General features: G+C 35.7%; 2 protein-coding genes across 2 annotated transcripts; one reads left to right on the forward strand and one right to left on the reverse strand.

The window, feature by feature from the left end:
* Positions 1 to 1,392: 1,392 nt before the first annotated feature.
* Smp_127700 (hypothetical protein) lies at positions 1,393 to 7,645 on the reverse strand (the record flags this gene model as incomplete). The annotated part of the gene is given in 5 exon segments (XM_018798580.1): positions 1,393 to 1,697; positions 3,885 to 4,077; positions 4,082 to 4,106; positions 5,241 to 5,403; positions 7,474 to 7,645. Coding segments are annotated over 5 exon segments (858 nt in total).
* Positions 7,646 to 12,554: 4,909 nt separating this feature from the next.
* Positions 12,555 to 18,385, forward strand: Smp_010450 (hypothetical protein; the record flags this gene model as incomplete). The annotated part of the gene is made up of 4 exons (XM_018798581.1): positions 12,555 to 12,764; positions 12,801 to 12,934; positions 16,133 to 16,251; positions 18,315 to 18,385. The coding sequence occupies 4 exons, from the start codon at positions 12,555 to 12,557 to the stop codon at positions 18,383 to 18,385; spliced, it is 534 nt and encodes a 177-aa protein (XP_018653509.1).
* Positions 18,386 to 20,867: the final 2,482 nt, after the last annotated feature.

Genomic DNA, 20,867 nt, shown 5'->3' on the forward strand with positions numbered 1-20,867 from the left:
TGTAACAACATTAATTTGTCATTTCATCGATAGTATTCTAAATAGAGGATAGGTGATTATGTATAGCTCAAGATTATGTTTCACTATTTTTCTTAATATCAATATGGATTTGCCATGTATTACCTCATGAGTATGCGCCTCTGAGTAAGTCACTTGTTTAATGGCGGCATTGACTTAGTAAGTCACATGTTAAATGGCGGCATCAGACTTCCTCCGACAAAGTATGAAAGCTGCACTGGACAAAATGTGAATCACATGTGGAGAAATTGAAACATTTCACTTCTACTCGAAGTTTGTGTTGATGATGTCGTTCAGAAGGACGATGAAAGTTCCACGACCAAACCATCCAGCTCAGTGATTAAAACTCCATCAAAAGCCATAAAACATACTGCTACACTCAACTTTATCATTACTCGAAAAGTGGTTCTAACATGCGTAAGAGACTCCAATCTTCCACTCAGTATTACGATATCAAATTGTGATACGGTATAAATGATTCTTGAAAGACGTTAATTTGGATTTTTACCAGTTCAGTCAAATAGTCTACATTTACCTGTATGGGTCAAACGAACAGTCCATAACTTAACAGCTGCATTTATAACTCTAAGGGTAAGTGCTGTATAAAAATTCAAATTAATTGTCATTGGAGATAATAATTTATTATACCAGCTAATCGTCATTTTTTAATCCATACTACAGCATCAGTCTGTTAGAGTATCATTGCATGATGTTCAAGGTTATCCAACGAGACAAGTGTAAGTTGCCTACACATAATCAGAATAAATAACAGTTTACTAACAAGTTGTAATTCATAACCATAGGTATAAATGTTGACACCAAAACAACATATTTTAAGGTTTTAGCACCCCACCTTACTCCATCACCAAAAGAAACTGACACAAGTCCCAGTTGGTGGAATTAACACTGTCGTTTCAAATATATGTAATACGTGTAGGTTAACAACACGAGCGTATCATTAAAATGGTAACCCTCAAAACTTTTCGTAGCCTAGTTTACTCGTAATTCTAACAAGTTCACCTCATTTGTATGGCTTAGATTAGAAAAAGTACGCCTTTTTTCCATTTGTTGATAAGATATATTAGAAGAAAGAACACTTCCAACCATTCATTACAATAAAACAGAAGAAAAACAGTAAATAAACACTGAAAACAGCAATTTATGTCAAAAAAAATTAAAACAGTGTAAAGAAATTATAGGAAACACATAAGTATTACAAAATAGGTTAACTATACTAACACTGACTCACAATGCAAGATGCATTAAATCAAGAAACAATCATTCAAAACTTTACAACTAAAAATCATACTACTTATAAATTATAAGTAGCAAAAGTTAAATACAAAATTCGTCAATGTTTTAACCGATCATCAATTATAAATTTTTAAGTAAACTTGTTAAATATTCTGATAACCAAAATAAATATCTCCAAGAAAGTAAATCAATCCACTTCAATGATGATGGTTCTTTGCATAGATTATTTGTATATAACCAACTAAGAAATTCATTGAAAGAAAATCCTGTAGAATAGATCTTAGATGATTCTAATTTTGTAATAATATCTAATGTTTTAGGAAGTAAAGGTTCCACTGGACTAAGTAATTTTACAATGCCTTCATTGGAATTGTATGAAGATTGGTATTGATTTAATTGGATCCAGAATGTAATCAATCGTCTTCTGTAATAGAAAAATTCAGTATGATATTAATAATGGATGCTTTATTTAATATTTTTGGCGAGACTATGCTTTATGTACGAACCAATCAGATTCAGGATAACAGGTCTTGGATTTTGGCATGAAATTCACCCACCCATTTGGCAGAATAGTGTCTCGGTATTTTAGCTGATATCAGTTTGAGGTGAAAAATCGTAAATCTAATTCCTAACCCTAAACATCAACTGTGAATTACAATCCTTATTCCTCAAACTGATTTATAACCCTCATTTAGCCCTAGTGTACTGAACAGAACACTGGTGGGGACAGTCAAATGTATTTAAGCAAAAATTACAGACTATCTCACAAAATTCTGATAACCATACAGTGAACAGTTAATTTGCAAAATAACAATTGTCTCAATCTTAACTGTTTCTTCTGCCAATATTAATCCGTCTTCTCTGATTTTATTGTTCATGCATTTTCATACCGATCGCGCTTCATTCCTTTTCTTTCCATATCGATCTTTTGCCAAAATACATTCTATGTCTGACAATCACCATATACTACTTATATGGATATAAGTAGACCATACCGCACCATTAAGTAGGTAGGGACTCTCAAGGTCACTTTAGCATCGCTCAAAGGTCGTCCATAAATTATAGTCTCATCATACTTTCTATATGCCTGATCGGAGCAAACATTTCTCAGCAATAAATACTTAATATTGTAACAGAATTACGGTTCTTATGAGCATTTTACTAATGAATGTTAAAAAAAATCTGTATGGCATTCATATTCACCCATAAATGTTTATGACTAATCTTGCTTCTGTGATATCTCTTTGTATCAGTAAAACTAATCTGATTTATGTGGTCTTGAGTGTTGTTAGAGGTTTGATTTATGAATTTTGTTATATCCTAGTGAAGATATAAGTACAGGTAACTTCCAGGACCTATTAACGGACTATTATTCTATATATATTCTTATTGTTTAACTATTGAGTAATTAGATGATGTATATCTATATTCATCTTATTATAGGCTTCATTTTGACCTATGGATTATTATTACACGATTTACTGTCCCGAAATTATATTCAGTTTATTGATTATTGTCTCCCACGTTCACAGCCACATTTGATTTGATCTTGTACAAATATTATTTTCTATTCTATGGTGTGATGCGGTCTGTCTGTCTGGTATATAAACCGAGTATGCTTGAAATAAATGATTCGTATACCAGAAGCTGCAAATGGTGTTTTAGGACTCAATTGGAAGGGCTAGGCGGATAAGGGACCAATAAGGACATTAGACTGCTCATACTGGTCGAATGTCATTGATTTGGCACGGTGTTAAGATTAGACAAGTCGCATTTCGATTGGTGGATAAATCACATGATAAAAAGCCGGACATAAGACTACAACATTTTGGCATACGGCCTTGTTCTTTTTTTTAAATTCATAACAAATTCTATGGTAATCTCCTTTCATTTTTCCAAATGACAGATACATAGGAGAAAAGTATTCGAACTACCATACTAGTACTTTTTTCCAATAAGATAAGAGATATGTTCTAAGTAGTTGATGAAAGCATGAACGATCATGCGGATGTTGAAAGAAATAATGAATTAAATCAACGGGATTGCTACTTCTTAACCGATCAACTCTATCGGATATTTGGAGAAGACTGAAGTCTCCTTATGTAAAAGTTTAAATATCCTAAGATTTTTCTTATTGTGATTTTGACTTTCATCCACCCTTGTTATTTGAAATATAATTACGTTCCTGTTCAACCGTGTTATGATTTGGGAACCTGTCGAGTGAAGTAGTATCCAAGATTACCAAGCAGTAAGAGTAGCTGGGGCGTAATACGAGAAACCATGACACTCATGAACGCTTGATTTCCAATCAAGGTTTGCCAGCTGTTCTAGGTGGACCTCCTGTATATATTAAGCAAGCATAAGCACCTCACTTTGTTAAAAGCACTCCCTGTATATGGGGCCGGCAAGGCTTCCTTGACAAAAGCTACAAACACGTCGGTGTATGAGGATATTACGAGGGCGAACTTTCCTTACCCTTGGCTATATCAGAGGATTCGGGGAGAGGTAGACTGTAGGTGAATGTTTCAAATGATGGCGGAACATGGATTCTCGAGCAATAAGTAAAAACAGTCCAAATGTGAAAGTAAACATTTATGTGTGTATAACTCACCGAAACATCCATACACATTCTCGTTCAGGATAAAGCTCTAGAATGTCATGTACTTTTTCAAAATAACTTTGAATAATCTTTATTGAGTTTTCCAATTGCAATTTTTGATCATCTGGCGTTGGAGATAATGCGACAACCATAGATTGACCCACTAATCCATCAAGGACACTTTCCAAATAACTCCAACCACTTATATCAGTTGGGTGTTTTGATAACCAAACATCTAAATTATCCAATTCTATCTTATACGTCTATTGAATAGCAAAAAAAGAAACAAAAAGAGAGGATATTTGTAGCCAGTCGGTTTGTCGTCAGTGAGTCATACTCAATGTACAAGACCACCTACAGTGATGTGTCCCAGCCCAAGTTGTCACACCTTATTTTGGCACAAGGAAAGAGGAAATTAACAAAAGTATTTGGCTTTCAACCACACTTTAAGTGAGAATGTTGGTTATTGAAACCGAAATAAGTGGAGCGGGGTTAGAACACGAAGATTAGAGGCCGAAAATAGAAAGTCTCAAACAATTGAGCTACTGTTCCAAATTGACAAGGTAATAATTATGCAAAGAGGAGATAGAAATTGAAAGCTAAACATGACAACTATGTCTCGAAAACGAAACAAATGAGGCTGGAAAAAACATTTATATGTATACCACTTGAACGACAGTTAGAAATGTTATTCAGTGTTTTTAAACCGAAGTACATAGAACTGAGTACAAATCTACTACACAATAGTTGAAAATGAAGTGTCCTATCCAGTCTGTTCTGATAATTTACCATCCATAAAAGAGAGAACGATGAATTTTACAGATTAGATTAATTCACCATAATGTGAGTGACAGCTTAAAAATGTTGAATCGGTCAATCTTTGTTTTTAGATTGTAATAAGGTGAAAAGGAACCATGAAACAAATACCTACGACTTATTCTTTTACGTTTTTCATTACTGTTTCAGTCAAATATATCAATGAGGAAAATGTTATGAAAATATGGAAACCAGTTAATTATTGTCATTTAATACACGGTTAATATTGAGTGGCAGACTTAAAACAGTAGTCTTGTGACCAAAAGATGGATTGAAGTTGTGGAGCTAGTGGATAAAAAAAACTATAACAGTAATTACGAAGGGAAAATAGGAATGAACAATTAACCTCAGGATTTTGTTGATGTAATAGTAAAAACCGACGATATTGCCATAAACCATAATTACAACGATATTTGTCCGCTAATTTATCACATAACTTCAATTCAGATAATAGAAATTCGTGATCATTTAGATAACTGTAACGGTGAATAATCCACTGACTATTTATTGATAATTATATTAGAAGAATAATTTGACGGATTAGCAGAATTACCGTTGAAATATAGTTTCGTATGAGCGAGGATACTTGTTTAGAATCAATTGAGTGAACCTTAGTTCTGGATTGACTGATAATTCGTTGTTTAATAGAGCTTTTCGCTTAAAGTTCCAGAATGTTGTTGTGTTAGGAGATACTAACAGAAGATAATTCAGCAGACCTAAAAATAAGCCAACAAAACCTTTTGACTCACATAGGTCATGTATAGAACATAATTGATTTAGAAAATTTTATTTATTTGAACAAATAAACATTGTTATAAGGAGGCAACAAATATATATGCACTACACAAAGTAGTTACCATCAAATGTATGCAGAGGGGGTGCTGCCCAGGCACCCAAACCGAAGTACGTGGTTTTCCTAGAAGGCCACTTTCCGAGCCTTTGGTCCAGGAGTCCAAGCCACAAGGCAGTGGAGCAACATTAAAAGACCCAGTCCAATGATAACCGGTCAGTCAGTCGGATGCAACGTAGGACTAGACGTATATATGCATCGGTCTAAGTTGCCATACCTTATTAGCACAAGATGGACACCAAATTCATAAAGTAGTCACTTCAATGGTAGTAATGTACAAAAAGAAGATCGTGGTAACCGGTGACCAACAACGGGTTTACATGCCATTTGTTTCCTTAAGATCCTGGAGCCCATGTACATTATTGGTTTGGAATCAGCGTTTCCCAACCCCCTAGAAGGACCCTCCATATCTACCTAGCCGGTTAAAGCGCCGGATATTCGCTTTTCGTCCTCTGAATTTTGTAAACAACACCCCGTTTGAGAGAAAACAGGGAGTAGGACTTCCATGACAGATGCTATATACGCGTGACCAAGTGAGAGCATTTCGAGAGGGAAAAAGTTGATAAACTTATGACTGAAATTATCGTCTAAGCGATCAAAAAAATCTATTATTATCATTGTCATTTTGGCTTTGGGTCCTAGCTGACACATTTCTTTAAACACTTAAAGAGAATATGCATCTTAGACGATGTCTTACTCTGAAGAGCAGTAGAATGTAGGTTACTCCTGCCTTGTTTAGGGCCTGTAGTGTGAGAAAGCAATTTGCCCTGACCCCTAGACCTAAATCCGAAATCACACAGTGGTTTCACAGAGTTGTAGAGAAGGTCTGATATTTTTTCGCACTAAATATGAATGGTGTTAAAGTACTGAATGCCTTGTCTGTGATACCGACTCATTGAACCACATTGATGAAGATATAAATCTTTAGATTCTTACTCAACTATTCCTTTTGAATTTTATACGAGACATAATAAGCAAAGTACTTGGTAGATACACTACAGTCAAACAGGCTGTTCAGAGTTATGTAGGAAAACCCTTCATAGTGGGCTACAGGTCAGTTCCTAACACCGAAAATACAGTTACTCATGATCCCAAGAAACAGGTTATGTACCACCAGGGGTACTAGGTTTGCTTTCTTTAAGACCGATGATGTAATAGTTAAACGCGAACCTGGGTTAATTACCAATATCAGACAGTAGATTAGTAAAATCAAGGTCTTAGATTGACTCGTTTTGTCACCACAAAAAAAACAGTCGTCTAGTGAAACAGGAACATTTAAGCGCTCAGTAGTCATGAGATATCGGTTTTTGTAACTGATGTAACATGTAAGCGTATTTCTGTAAACCACTTCAATAAGTTTTTATCCCCCTATCATAGTAGGGAAACGTATGCATACATGCGTCTTTGTAAGTCAATTTTTAATTCTATCGTCGTATCAAAATGATTAGTGAAAGACAGTGTATGCTTATCCTGACAATACAATGGACTTGACGAGTTGAATCAATCCCTATATGAATTGGTCTATCATGTGTCTGAATTCAGACTACTTCAGTCGGCCAACTTCAACCTGAAGCCTAGCATAGATATGCTAGTCCAGATTTCCATGCTCCAACGGTAACGCGAAGTTATAGAGATATATAGCAAACAAGATTGAAATAACGTAGTACTCATGATAATGAAAAATATCATCATTGATAGCACGGTTCGGAAAGGCGGTATTTGTATGTCAAGAAGTATTCGATAGCCACGTCGCCACCAAAATTGTAAACAAGTCTTTTTGTAGTGTTTTGATCTCATTATTCGAATTTCGGTTATGTTGAGTACATGTCACGACTCAGATAACCAATACACAATCATGTGTGATCAATAGTTCGATACAGGAAATAGTTCCTCATGTCACTACGAAAAACACACGACTAGCAAAAGTTTCACGTACCGTCAGAAACAGGTTCTGATGTATTTGATTCGTATTCGCCAAAGATGATGGTTGTTGTACACTTACATATCCCAAAAGCATCATCACAAACGGATAAAGGTTTATGATTTCCTTCATCTATATGAGGAATTATATCGTATTCTGAACTATTTGTTTCGGAATAATAAAACATTTATATTACAAACCATGTTTCAATGGCGTTTTTCAAAGAAATTAGGAAGGACTTGAGGTCGACTGAGCTGAAGGTCATGCGCGGTCCAGTTTGAAGAGCACATAACCTCCAATATTTTTTAGATGACTCAATATAAACAAATAACCCGGTGTTTTCATGTCATGAAGCAGTAAAGAGGTTTCATGAAATATCACCAAATATTTAGTTTCTAATCGGGGTAGAAGTAGGCAGATGACATAATAGTTATTTAAGTGTGATTTTCCGTAAAAAAACACTCACTCTAAATGTAATCAGTGACGAAAGTGATACCACTTGTTAGGGTACAGTATTTATTCCGCCGACTATTAGATCAGAAAGGCTGAATTACAACATCTTGTGATGGTGTCGGATATGATTAATTCTGAGTGCGATGACATCACATGTGGTCGTGTAAAACTAGTGTCAAGTCGTAAAATTTACTGTCCACTCAGGGGTTGGACAAAGCATTTTGAAGAGTTATTTTCGACACAGTTTACAATTAAGCATTTAAAGTTGCATTATTTTGCTAAATAACACATCTCGTATTTGACTGAGTTACATTATGTGCGTGAAACTGACTTACACTGTGTTTGATTATTGAGTGGTGGACTGGAGTTAACCATTAAGGTTTCTATACAAGTTTCGTGTTTTCAAAGCTTTTTAGAATGTTTGAAAGGTATGCATCGTTTAATTGGTTCAATGATATATGCATCTATTGATGTAGACAATCTTCAGAGAAATAAACTTTTAAAAAAGCTACTGGTATTCGGAGTTAAACAACACCTCTGCACATAAAATCTATATAATCGAAATAAACTAACTCAGTCAAATCAGAAGTCAGATATGAAAGGATTTGAATGCATATTTGGAAAGATGTTGATATGTTGAGAATCATTTAATCTGAGCTGGCCAAAATGCACTTGTACATGCATAAGACCAAAAAGCGTGCTACAACATGGAATATCGCACAAAACTAGTCGTGCATAATGGTTTCTCGAATTTTTGTAGAAAAAAATACAGGCTCATATATGAGCATATTAGAAAAAACGTCGTTTCATTTTTCGGTTTTTCGAAACAACATTGCAAACAAACGGGATAAAACAAAATGTTTTGCAGTGTTCTACATGCAGTAATCGGTTAATTGTTCTGGAGAACTAACCCTTATTCCAGAACGCGTTGTTTTGAGCCGAGTGTCAGATACAACAGAATTTTTTTCGTCATTGTTGTTAATCGTGTGTGGTATCGTCACTGCATGTCTAGAGTTGTTTGAGCATACCAGAAGAAAATCAACATTGTCAGGGTCTTCTTCTACATTCGTGGTCTTATGACGATCGATGCTCATGATGTCGTTGGTTTCGTTCTTATCGATGATATGGTACTCCTGAAAGTCGGAGTGTCGTTCCCTCAATGAGTTATGTTGCAGTGTATCCAAGTCAGCTTTTACTGCATTGTGAATACCGAGTAAAACGAAAGGAAGAAGTCAGTCCGTTGCAAAAAGTTTGTAGCTGAGAGTTAAGTTTTCGATCAGCAATGAAATCATTTTATCAATACGTTAGCTTGTGGGTGGTAGTTGGTCATTCTGAATCAAGTAGGTTCTTGAAGTGTAGTAAGACAGCGGAAAAGCCCAGATTTGAACTAGCGTCCACGGTCTATAATGATAGTTGAAGGGCAGTCAGAGTTTGCTACCCATCGTCCGATGAAGGCACGAGCCACCGTTCCATCAGCCATGTCCTTGATGGGTACTGCTTATGGTTATCGTATGAAACGGTCTACACACATTTAGAGTAAGAGTATCCATTTGAATCTAGCTAGGATCCTATTAAATGAAGATTGGCATGTTCGAGCGAGCATCGAGAGTTGTAAAAGGGCTCAAGGGACATTTGTGTGCTTAATCATCCTAGATTTCTGGCAGCTTACACTGAAGCGTGTCCCACTCCCTCACGTCTTTATTCATAATAGGCCGGCGAAACCGTCCTGCCATGATCTTGTTGGTTTCATGAACACATGCGTGAAAAAGCTTGTACAACGTATTGAAGCCATTGCGTCGATAATATTTCTGCACAATTGGACGATCCCTACCTGTAAATGTGTCACATAGTGAAGTTTCTTTTTCTCGCCAGGGAAATACTTGTCTGGAGATGAGCTCAAAGAAAGGTTAAGAGGTTTGTGGTCAGTGTAAAGAGTGAATTCTCGGCCTTCCGCACAACACAATACATGACTAGTAGTCTCTTACCGAATGTGATATACCTCAATCCAGTGTCTTGCAACCATCTCGAAGAAAATAACAAAGATTGCCATGTGCTGTTTACCTATTGTTTCAATACTCCTCCGATTGCCGAGTCGGATGTGCCTACCGCAATACTAATTGGTGTTTTAATGTCCTGGTCTATGAACATGGTTGCTTTTGAATTAAGTTCCTTAACTGTAATGAATGTATTTCCCTCTTCGCCGTTATGGCTAGAGACGCACGGTAACGTCGGTCGCGTTTGGTACAGTTCAAACCATTCATTGGTGGTATCGGTCGATTATGTGCTTAACAATGGCTGGTGACAATCTACAGCCAGAAAATGAAGGTACACCCACAGATAGTTTAATATATACATAAACTGACCTCAGTTTGCACATGTCGATGAGTAGATTATGGTTTTGCAGCAAATTTACACCAATAATTGACATAGAAACATAAACAACGAAAACCTAGTGGATGGGTTTACGTAAACCCATATTAAGATAAACACATCGCTTACCATATGTGGTAATCAGTTTTCCATTTGCCGCCTGTAAGTCGAAGACCTGTTTATGCAGACCATCGTTAGGATTTACAGAAGAAACACTCGGTTCGCAAACTTTCGTCATGGCAACAGTGATGTATGACGGATGGTTATGCCCACCAGTTACGGTTGCTACTAACTCGTGACAGCTTCTAAGTTTTCCGGAAGGCTTTTCATGTCGGATCTTTTGAAGCGTGGTGAACTGAAGAGTTTTCTACAGTTTCCCGAAGACTTATTGCAGTAAACGGACTACCAATGTTCGATCTGAATGTAGAACTAGCGAAGCGAAGGCCACTCTATGTTCTTATGTATAGTGTACAAAGCGTTTTTAAGTGAATTATAATAAATTATATGAAAATCACGGAATACCTAAAACCGTACAGATTGATTTGTACAGTCAACGGTTTATATTACACAAGCCGACGTTCTAAACAACAAAAAAGAATACCTGGGGATCAATAACATTATTCCCAACAAGATGGGTTCAGATATCTGTTTGCAAGTGTCCCAACAATCTTTCTAGGCAAACACTTGAAGGTTAACATCCATACTGTAGACCACGCTGCGACTTTAAGTCTAGTCAAACATGACCTTATTGTCAATGTCCAGGCGGCATCCAACAGTAAAATAAGTAACAAAGAGTAAGTCTTTAACCAAGATGAAATAACAAGAGCTCCAACAAAGAAAACTGAAGAACACGTGTGGTTAAAGAGACCTGAATAAGCGTTTAAATAAAAGTCAAGGAGAAGAGACACTTAAATGTCGATACTGTTCAACGAAATACCGTTGAAATATCTTCAGCGTTTTTTAACGTTACACTTAACACTTATTGTGGTTTAGAGACCGTTCCTCTATGAGACCAGCTTCTTTGAGGAACTTAGGAGCGTCTGTGATTGCGATAAATATTTATGAAACGAGAGCATGACAGCGATCTGAAACGTAACTTTGCGCGGTTTGAGGCCTTTCTTTCACGGATTAAACCTCAGTGTTGAGGGTTCTGGTGATCTTCAGAATCTGGTGGGCAGACGCAACCGATTTGTCTATGGCGTAACTTCGGAATGAGACAGGAGTCGTATGCACCTGTTGAGGATGATCAGACAAGAGGAGTTGTCTAAACAGGCCCTCTTCAAACATCCGTTGAACAATGACCTCCCGCATAAATAGCAGCATTTCTGTTGCTGACCCGTGTTGCAACTCGATGTTGTTGAAGAGCTAACTTAACCTTTGTTGATCGGCCAGGTTTCGGCGTTTAAGAATAACCTTCTTTAGAGTGCCTTAGCTTCAGAATCATTACAGCTAAGCATACAAGACATGCCTGCTGAAATCAAGCGGTGGTGTCTTCAATACTGTGGGGAATCGTGCACATGTGTCTGTTTTGACGTTATTGCGCCAGAATGGAGCGAGCTGGAAAGTGGGAGACGAAGGAGTCCTAATCTGAAACAGCTTGGTTGTCTGTTTTGTGATTATGGAAATAAAATGTACAAATGAGCGAAAAAAATTCGAAAATATAGAAACGATATAATTATATATAAAAATTCATCTAATGTTGCAACAAGAAACACACCCATTGATTACTGTTTGGTGTACCATATAAAGTCATGATCACCACTGGAAATACCAGAGGTAATCAAAGTTTAACAATACCTCTACACATAAGACCTATATAATCGAAATAAACTAACTCAGTCAAATCAAAGTCAGATATGAAAGGATTCGAAGGTATATATGGAAAGATGTTGATATGTTGAGAAGCATTTAATGTAAGCTGGCTAGTAGTTGGAAGGAACGTGTAGCACACCGTACACACTCGTTATTTGGTGCGGATGCGTGACCGAGACCTTACAGCTAGGGTGTGGCCAGTAAAACGAACGAGGTTGGTATCAATACTGAGGACTTACAGAACTATTTATTTTGTGGATTTACTTAGCACGACATGCTATCTTGTCACTTAAGTAACAAATAATAAAACACATATCTTCATAGTGGCAGAGTTTGTTAAGAGAACAAAGTTAAGCACTGGAAACAGTATTCGTAAAATCCTGTTCCATGCTACGTATTATTGTTTTAACCCTTGCCCATGACAACAAGAGTTATTATATTTTCAAATTTTTAAGGTGATTATGTGTCCATCTGGACGAAATCCCCACCCACCAATTACACTAGAAAATGATGATAATTTTACGCGTTTGCCAAAAAAGGAGGTATGTCTGTCAACAGATCTGACTTTAGTGAAGCACAAAGTATTCAATCTTCCACCTCATTTGGCTCGTTTAGAAGATCCTTGGAATAAACTTTGCACACATCATACTCTTTCTAGTCTAAGACATACAGTAAGTTAGAAATTTAAACGTCAGTGTATCTGAAAGATTGAATATATCGACCCAGAGGCTCCAAACGATGACCTAGATTTCAGGCTAAAAGCAAACTATGACCAGCATATTCATTGGTGGAAGTCCAACGCTGAGGCTTTGATACAGCTAGAAACATTAAATAAAACAAAGTACGATCAAATACGTGTTTGTTTTTCGAAGGCGTGTTCACTGTTAGGATTTCTGTTTTTCAACATTTCTAAACATAATTTGTCGATTTTGGGGAAAAATTGTCAGCTATGGAGGAATTTCATGTTTTCCCTAATATCTCATCAATATTTCTTCAAACGTCAAGGAAAACTGTGAATTTTCTCGTGACGTTTGAGAAAACATCAAAATCTCATGATCTGGAAACTGGGAAACATGCGTTTATAAGTATATCAGGAATTTATTCTAATAAGACAAAAAAGCATTTATCAAAGTGGGCTTTTGAGTTTATTAACACTCCATCATGTTTGATTACTATTGGATTTTTATTTTAGATCATATGGTTTTGTGTCATACCAAACGTAAAACTAATTTGCTTTTCTCTAGACAAGAGTTATGGCTCATCGATAGATCAAAGTAGATTGCTTACATAAAATACTAAAGTCTTATTCCTTCAAAGCTAATATGCGTCATCGATTTTTGATGTTTGCCTCTTAAACCATAGCGTGATAAATATTTAGTTAATTTGGCATACGAAAAGCGTGTGAACGCATGTATCTACCATTAAATCATATTATGCCATGTCTTTAAACATATAAGTCCCTGTACCGTCTGTTGAAGGAAAAGACTGAGAAATACTAGGTGTATTAGTATATAATTTGATAAACTATTGCGACGTCACTTCTAAGATTCACGTCAGAGTTAGATTTGTTTCGCTAAATAAAACAACTTTTCCGAATGATGAAATTGACCTATATGTGTTTATAAAATCTTTTTACGACAAAACCGTTTTGAATATTGATTCATAACCTAAAAATGGATCACGCATATGTCATAGCAGAAACCATTATCAAGGTAAACCTACTCAGGTCTACAAACTCTATAACGGGGCATGAAAATGAACCAGATAAAGAGAGGGGAAAAGTTAAACAGATAAGAAATAAAAAGAGAAATGGATGTAGATTAGTAGGTCAAGACAGGTCGAAAAGACCCAGGACTTTACAATACTAATGTTTAGGTCTCTTTTAATGAAATGATCACTAAACCAATAAAAGCAGAAGTCTAGAGCGATCGAGTAGAGAGGTATATTTGAATCATAATCAGATGCTTCGTAGCGTATAATATCTGAGCTAATTAGTCATAGAAGGAGATACGTCTTGTAGCATACTGAAACACGATCTGATGTGGACGCATGGCTGAGCTCTTTTGGCTAGTGGTGTGGCCAGAATCACTGGGAAAGACTTAAAACGGTACCTAATTTGAGAGACGATTTGCAGTTTCAGAACGTCAATAATTTTTTGCACAGAATAAATAATCACTGACTTCTTCAGAATCAAATATTTATTCCAACATCATGTTATCAGCTGCCGTGTAGCTGTAGAATGGCAGTTGTGTGTAAAGGACGTAAAAATGAAATTATTTAATATCTAATATATAGGTATCAATATGAGAGAACTATATAATTGAAGATGACTTGCAGTTTGTACCGGGTAGTTGAAAAGTAATTCGTTTCTGCTCCATGATTTACATATTTAAAACTCGTGATTATTTTATTTGTATTTTTTCCTCATTGTGATGAAAAATGCAAGTTATTACTGATGTTTGTTTTGGAAATACAGCAACTAGGAACTCAGTCCATCAGAAAATTGACTTTTACGTGGTATTACTGGTAATAAACAAACTCGAATGATAAGCATGCGAAGCCTAGACATATCAAAAACCACTTCAAAGCCTAACAGCTCACATGCTACTGCTTGATTGGATAATGTGTATGAGATGCAAGTACATACAAGCTTTTGTAAGAGAACTGTTCACTAACCAAGGTCATCGCTTACACATTCATGTAGTGATAAGTTCATTGCTGTATAGGTAAATAAATGACTTATGTAAATATTCATTTAATGTTCGGTGAAATAACTTCCTATTTACTCTTAGTCCTCTTAATCTGCATGGCTGGTTGAGTAATCGTTGGGAGTAATATTTTGTTATTGAATTGGACTCTAGGCACTAGAATCAGACTACCGGTATTTTTTAGGATGGAAAAATCCAGAAGTTTATATCCAGGCTTTTGCACAAAATTTATCCCACTACGTCTCAGGCATCAAGCAAGCGCAGTACTTTTACGCATCTCCAGAGTTTCATAGTCCACAAATCCAGGTTTGTTAGATCTACAGCTCAACGTAAAAATAAGTTAGAAAACGGGAAACAAAATAAGAGTGGTCAATTCAATAGTAACGTTTTAGATTAAGAAGTCCGATATTACATCCATCCATATAGTTTTTATTAACTTTGAATTATTTTGCCATTATTTTTAGTCAAATAACGTTTATTATCCGAAGAGGAGCATATCTGAAAATTTACATTTTCTCACTAGATTTACACTATTAATAGACTGATTAACATCAATCCTTAATATAATCAGTCTCATATTTTACCAGTATGATCCCACTTAGATCATAAATAGAATTTCATAATTTTTGAAATATTTACGGAAATTATCTGATTGTTGATGTAATACCTTTTTTGTTTGGTATTCACATTAACTTGAACGTCTGTGTGACGAACCATTTCGACAGCCATAAGTATAACAGAACTTGCAAGATCTGTGCATCGGTTTGTGTGCCATACTGCATTAGCATAGTAGGATCAAATTATCAAAACAAAAGCTAAAGTACAAAGCGTAGTAATAGCATCAGGAGTATAAAGTACTAATTACAAACGGTATGATTCGGCACGAAAGAATGAATTTTCAGGATAGAAAGATTTGCGATGATTTCAAAACTTGGGATCTAAGGAAAGATAAGAAATAAGTGTATTTGTGTCACTTGGACTGATTTTGATTAATGTTCTTTAATGCCTTCAACCATCACTAAAAAATCCATATGTACTCCAAGCGAGTAGTGTGCCTCCATCAACATGACTCAAACAAACTAACAATTTCTTCATTTAATGATTCCATTTGTTGGTTTAATCATTCTTAATCTCTTTTAAAATTACTCCTGCACTACCATACATCAAATTTTTGGTAGATAGTGAAGAAAAAGCTATTCATTTATCAGCTCATCCTCTAATAACAACAATAAACAGCACAAGAGATGTGATATGATGCTCCTTTTTCACTGTGAAAATCTTATTGGTTAAATGTATTTTTGTGTGTGTAATGTTAAACTTTTTGTTTTTAGGAGGGTGCTTAAAAATCGACCACCAAAACCTGTAATTATACGTCCACCACCAAGTCAACCTTTTACAATATGGACAAGTGATTGTAGAGAACGACTTGAGCATGTTTCAGAAGCAATCGGTAATAATAAACTGGTGATATATATTTGTTTAAGTATACGTTTATATGATTGATGTCATAATGAAACCCTACGTAAAATATACCATTATATATTGGTTTACAAAAAATGCAAAAATCAGGTCTTTTTACATAACATAACACCTAGCATGGGTGTATAACATTTGTCATTCATCATGTCAGCACAATGAACAAGACAAGATCAATTGTTTGAGATAGGGAAAAGGAAACTTTAAATACTGAAGTAAAAAAAAGTTAAATATACACTTCTAAAGGAACAAACGTTAAAAAGATTTAATCGTTGTCATAATTTGTCCTTTATGAATTTCCATTTCAATAATTACCGGGTACTTTTCAGAATGAACAATTTCGTCTGAATAATATTCAAAATAAGTTTATCATTTTATATTTACCAGTTATGGGGCCAAAAAGACGTTAGCTGCTGACAATGTTAAAGAACTAGAACACTCATACTTACTTACTAACTAACTAACTAACTAACTAACTAACTTACTTACTTACTTACTTACGCCTGTTACTCCCAATGGAGTATAGGCCGCCGACCAGCATCCTCCAACACACTCTGTCCTGGGCCTTTTCTTTCTAGTTCTATCCAGTTTTTGTTCATTCTTCTCATGTCTATCTCTATTTCTCGGCTTAATGTGTTCTTTGGTCTTCCTCTTCTCCTTTGACTTTCAGGATTCCATGTGAGGGCTTGTCTTGTGACGCCGTTGGGTGACTTCCTCAATAGAACATCCATACTATTAGACTGTAATTTTATTGGTTCACGTTTGAAATAAGTTTATAACACATTTCACTGTAAAGTGAAACCCATTCGAAATCACATTATTTTAGATAATTCCCGAATTTTTTGGCCTTTGCTTAGATTAATTGTTTAGGGCCATTGAAGTGGAAGCTATTAATTCATCAGCTAAATTTCTGTCAATACTTAATATCGAATACGTAATGTCACTTCACCTTAATTGACTTGTAAAGACTCAAAACAAGGGTGATAAAAGTACAAGATATACTTCAAGCAGTTTGGACGACAAAAACGTCAGTAGTAGAATCACAAAGGTTTATGCTTAGAGTTTAGAGGAGGACGTTTTAGTTCAATCTTGGCAGATCAATTAGCACTAACTGTTCGCTAATTAACTAATCAGCTTGACATGACAAAATAACTTTGATGGTTTTATTTTGTTAACAATTCATATGGACGTTAAGTAAGCACTGGTCATTTTGTCCAGAATGGTAAAGAAGGCTTCTCAATAAAACCATCCTGATCAAAAAATTCAATAACAAAAGTTATTCACTATGTTGATTATGTAGACAACTAAGTATCTCAGTGCTACCTATTTCACAGTGTTTTTCTGATTCATATCAGCTTTGATTAGATCGCTTTTAAAATATACGAAGTTCTCAAGAATGGCATGATTTGATACTAGGCAAACGAAAAATATTTATTACAATTTTAATAGTTGAGATCATGAATCAATTGAAGCTAGACCACCATGAAAAGCCTGGAAGCACTGGACGGCCGTTTCGTCCTATTGTGGGATTCCTCAGTGGCAGTTCGCATCCACGATCCTACCTCATGAGATTCGAACCCAGGATCTATCAGTCTCGTGCGCGAACGCTTAACCTCTAGACCACTGAGCTGTCCGGCATCCAACGGTGTTGGTGTCTAACTCCAACCAATCCACCAGATTGAGCAACCGTCCACCAGCTGTCTTCAGTGAGTTACTACGTCACAACAGACCCGGTTGACTCATGATCTCAACTATTAAAATTACTATATTATCCACAAAAACCCCTTCTGATATTTATTACGGTTTGTTTCAATTACATTCAGTGCAGAACTGCAATGATGAAGAGATAACTGAAAAAAACTCAATTATAAACTTAGTTAACTTTTCTTTATGTGTCAAATCGAACACGGTTTATATGTGTACTCTTTGTTTTCATAACACACATCAACTGGGCTACCAAATATTTTTTTAAAAATAACTTTAACTACTTATTAGTAATATAACTATTAATCTTAAATTTCTTCTTATTCTGTTTAGATGCCAATCATACACAAGCAACAAATGGTGGTTATTCAAGAAAACCAGATGGCAATAAATTTATAGCTTGAATAGATAATACAGAACAGTTTGATTAGATAAAGATAAAACATTGAAGCGATATTTAAACTCTTAAGAAATACTTCAGTTGATGATTTGACAAACTGACACAGATTTAAAAAAGAAACAATACTAATAATCTTATTCTCTTATGGTACTCATTAATTAAACTTGATTGTGTCCATTCTCACTCATTTAATTAAGAGTGTATTGTTCTATCTACAAGTATAATTAAGAATAAATGAAGAGTAAATACAAACTTGAGTAACTTGGAATTCTGTTACAGAGTCAGTCAGTCAGTCAATCAGTCAGTCAGTCAGTCAGTCAGTCAGTCACAACGTAGAACTTCGTGCGTACGTACATCAGTTCGAGTTGCCATACCACATTAGCTCAGAGATCCAGTTGTCAATTCAAATCCCATAATGGTAGAAGTAGTAAGAGTATAAGCATTATGTGAAAGATTAGGGTTTGAAGATGTCATTCAAAGAGTATATTCCAATGAAATAAATTTGGAGAGAGGAAAAAGATAGAGGCGTGAAGAATTCAGAAGATTAGAATTTGGTAGAACACAAAGAGTGGATTCACCTTCGCCATTGCATACGATTTTGAGCCATGTCATGTTACAGAGTAGCATTCTAACATTGATAGTTCACATGTTAATATGAGATGGAGATGACAGGATTTTTATTTAGAAGAAAATTTGATTGAGTTTATCCTTTTTGTAGGAAAAAACTTACATATATGTTATATCTAGAGCTTAGATTCTTGATATACCGCTTACAACTTGAGCACTCGGACGTTAGAACCCTCCAAGTCGCAAAATGAGAAGACAGGAGATGAGTGAGAAGGAATGTTATTCCAAAACAGCGTCAAATATGGTAAAACGCTCTCAGGTATTTAGAGGTTTTAGTAAAAGCGAAATCTTCATTATAGCACTTGTCTAATAGGAGGCTACACGCCGAGATTCTGCAATGTTCTCCCAAGGAGTGATTGAATGGAATATCTTCCGATCTTTCTGAGCTTCTTGAAGCTTCCTCGGGTTCATCCGTGGGCTGTTCTCACAATATAACAACATAAATAATATGAAATATCCTTAGAAATTTATTGTGGGTTATCTGAATGAAAAACGGAAACATTATAGAAGCTAAGGGGAATAGAACATTCTTAAAAAGTTGTTATAAATGGGAATTAATTAACAAAAGACGGAGAAAACTAATCAAGGAGAAAATAATGTCAGAATGAGGGTTTGTAGAAATTGTAGTAATTTAATGGTTGTATTCATGAGTCGATTTAAGCTAGACCATCCTGGAAAACCGGAAAGTACTAGACAGCCGTTTCATTCTAGTATGGGACTGGTGAGGAGTCACATACTAGAAAAGAATGTGTTTAATACTAACCTATAGTTTAAGTCCTCCTAATCATTGTTACCTTCATATTCTTACTCTAAAGCACCATTCATTAAAATTGTAGGCAGGGGACATTTCTTGATCTTTTCGATGTATAGTTTCTTGTAAAATCCGTTTTGCTTTAGAAATCCTCTTGTAAAATTCAAAGCATACGCAAACATCAGATCAAGTGAACATTGGAAAAACAATTGATCTATTAGCTGACTTTATTCCGTTAGTCACCCATCACTAACTTAAAGTGGTATGTCCGGAAACCCTCTAATTTGTAAGTTAAAATATTGTGTTAATAAAGTCAGAAGGGGTTTTGTGGAGATTTCAGTATTTTCATAGTTTAAATCATGAGTCAATTGAAGCTAGACCACCATGGAAAACCTGGAAGCACTGGGTTCGAATCTCGCGAAACGTGATCGTGGATGTGTAATGCTGAAGAGTTCCATAATAAGACGAAACGGCCGTCCAGTGCTTCCAGGTTTTCCATGGTGGTAGCTTAATAAGTCTTCTGAGAAAGGTTTCAACTACTTCAAATATCCGTTCTGATCTTTATGTTACAATGAATGATAAGACTTTTCTGTGATATTCATCTTTCGATAGACGATGCTAAATTGACTAATAAAACAGCTTTACACAAATGAATCATGTGTAAGTGAAATTACACTGATTTTCAATAAAACTTTCGTCTATTATTACTGTCTTCACTCATAAATCTTTGGACAAACTTAATAACAAATCTCATTTAATTTGTACGAGGGCTGTGATACTGTCCGGGGGCCCAAACCGAAGCAGGTGGTTTTCTTAGGAGGCCACAGCCGGAGCCTTTGACCTAAAGGTCTGATCCACAAGGAAGTGGAGCATCGAGAGGAGATGCAGTCCCATGGTAGCCGATGACCAACGATTGATTCATACACCATTTGTTCCTTAAGGATACTGGAGACATCACATGTGCACCATTGGTTTGGAATCAGTGTTTTCCAACTCCCCTAAATGAACTTTCTGTATCTACTAACCCGGTTGAAGCACCGGAGATTCGCTTTTCGTCTTCTCAGTTTCGTAAACAACACCAGTGATGCGAGAAGGCAGTGAGCAGGAC

Source organism: Schistosoma mansoni, chromosome 7 (assembly GCF_000237925.1).
Source record: "Schistosoma mansoni strain Puerto Rico chromosome 7, complete genome".
In the NCBI taxonomy this organism is placed as follows: Eukaryota; Metazoa; Platyhelminthes; class Trematoda; order Strigeidida; family Schistosomatidae; genus Schistosoma; species Schistosoma mansoni.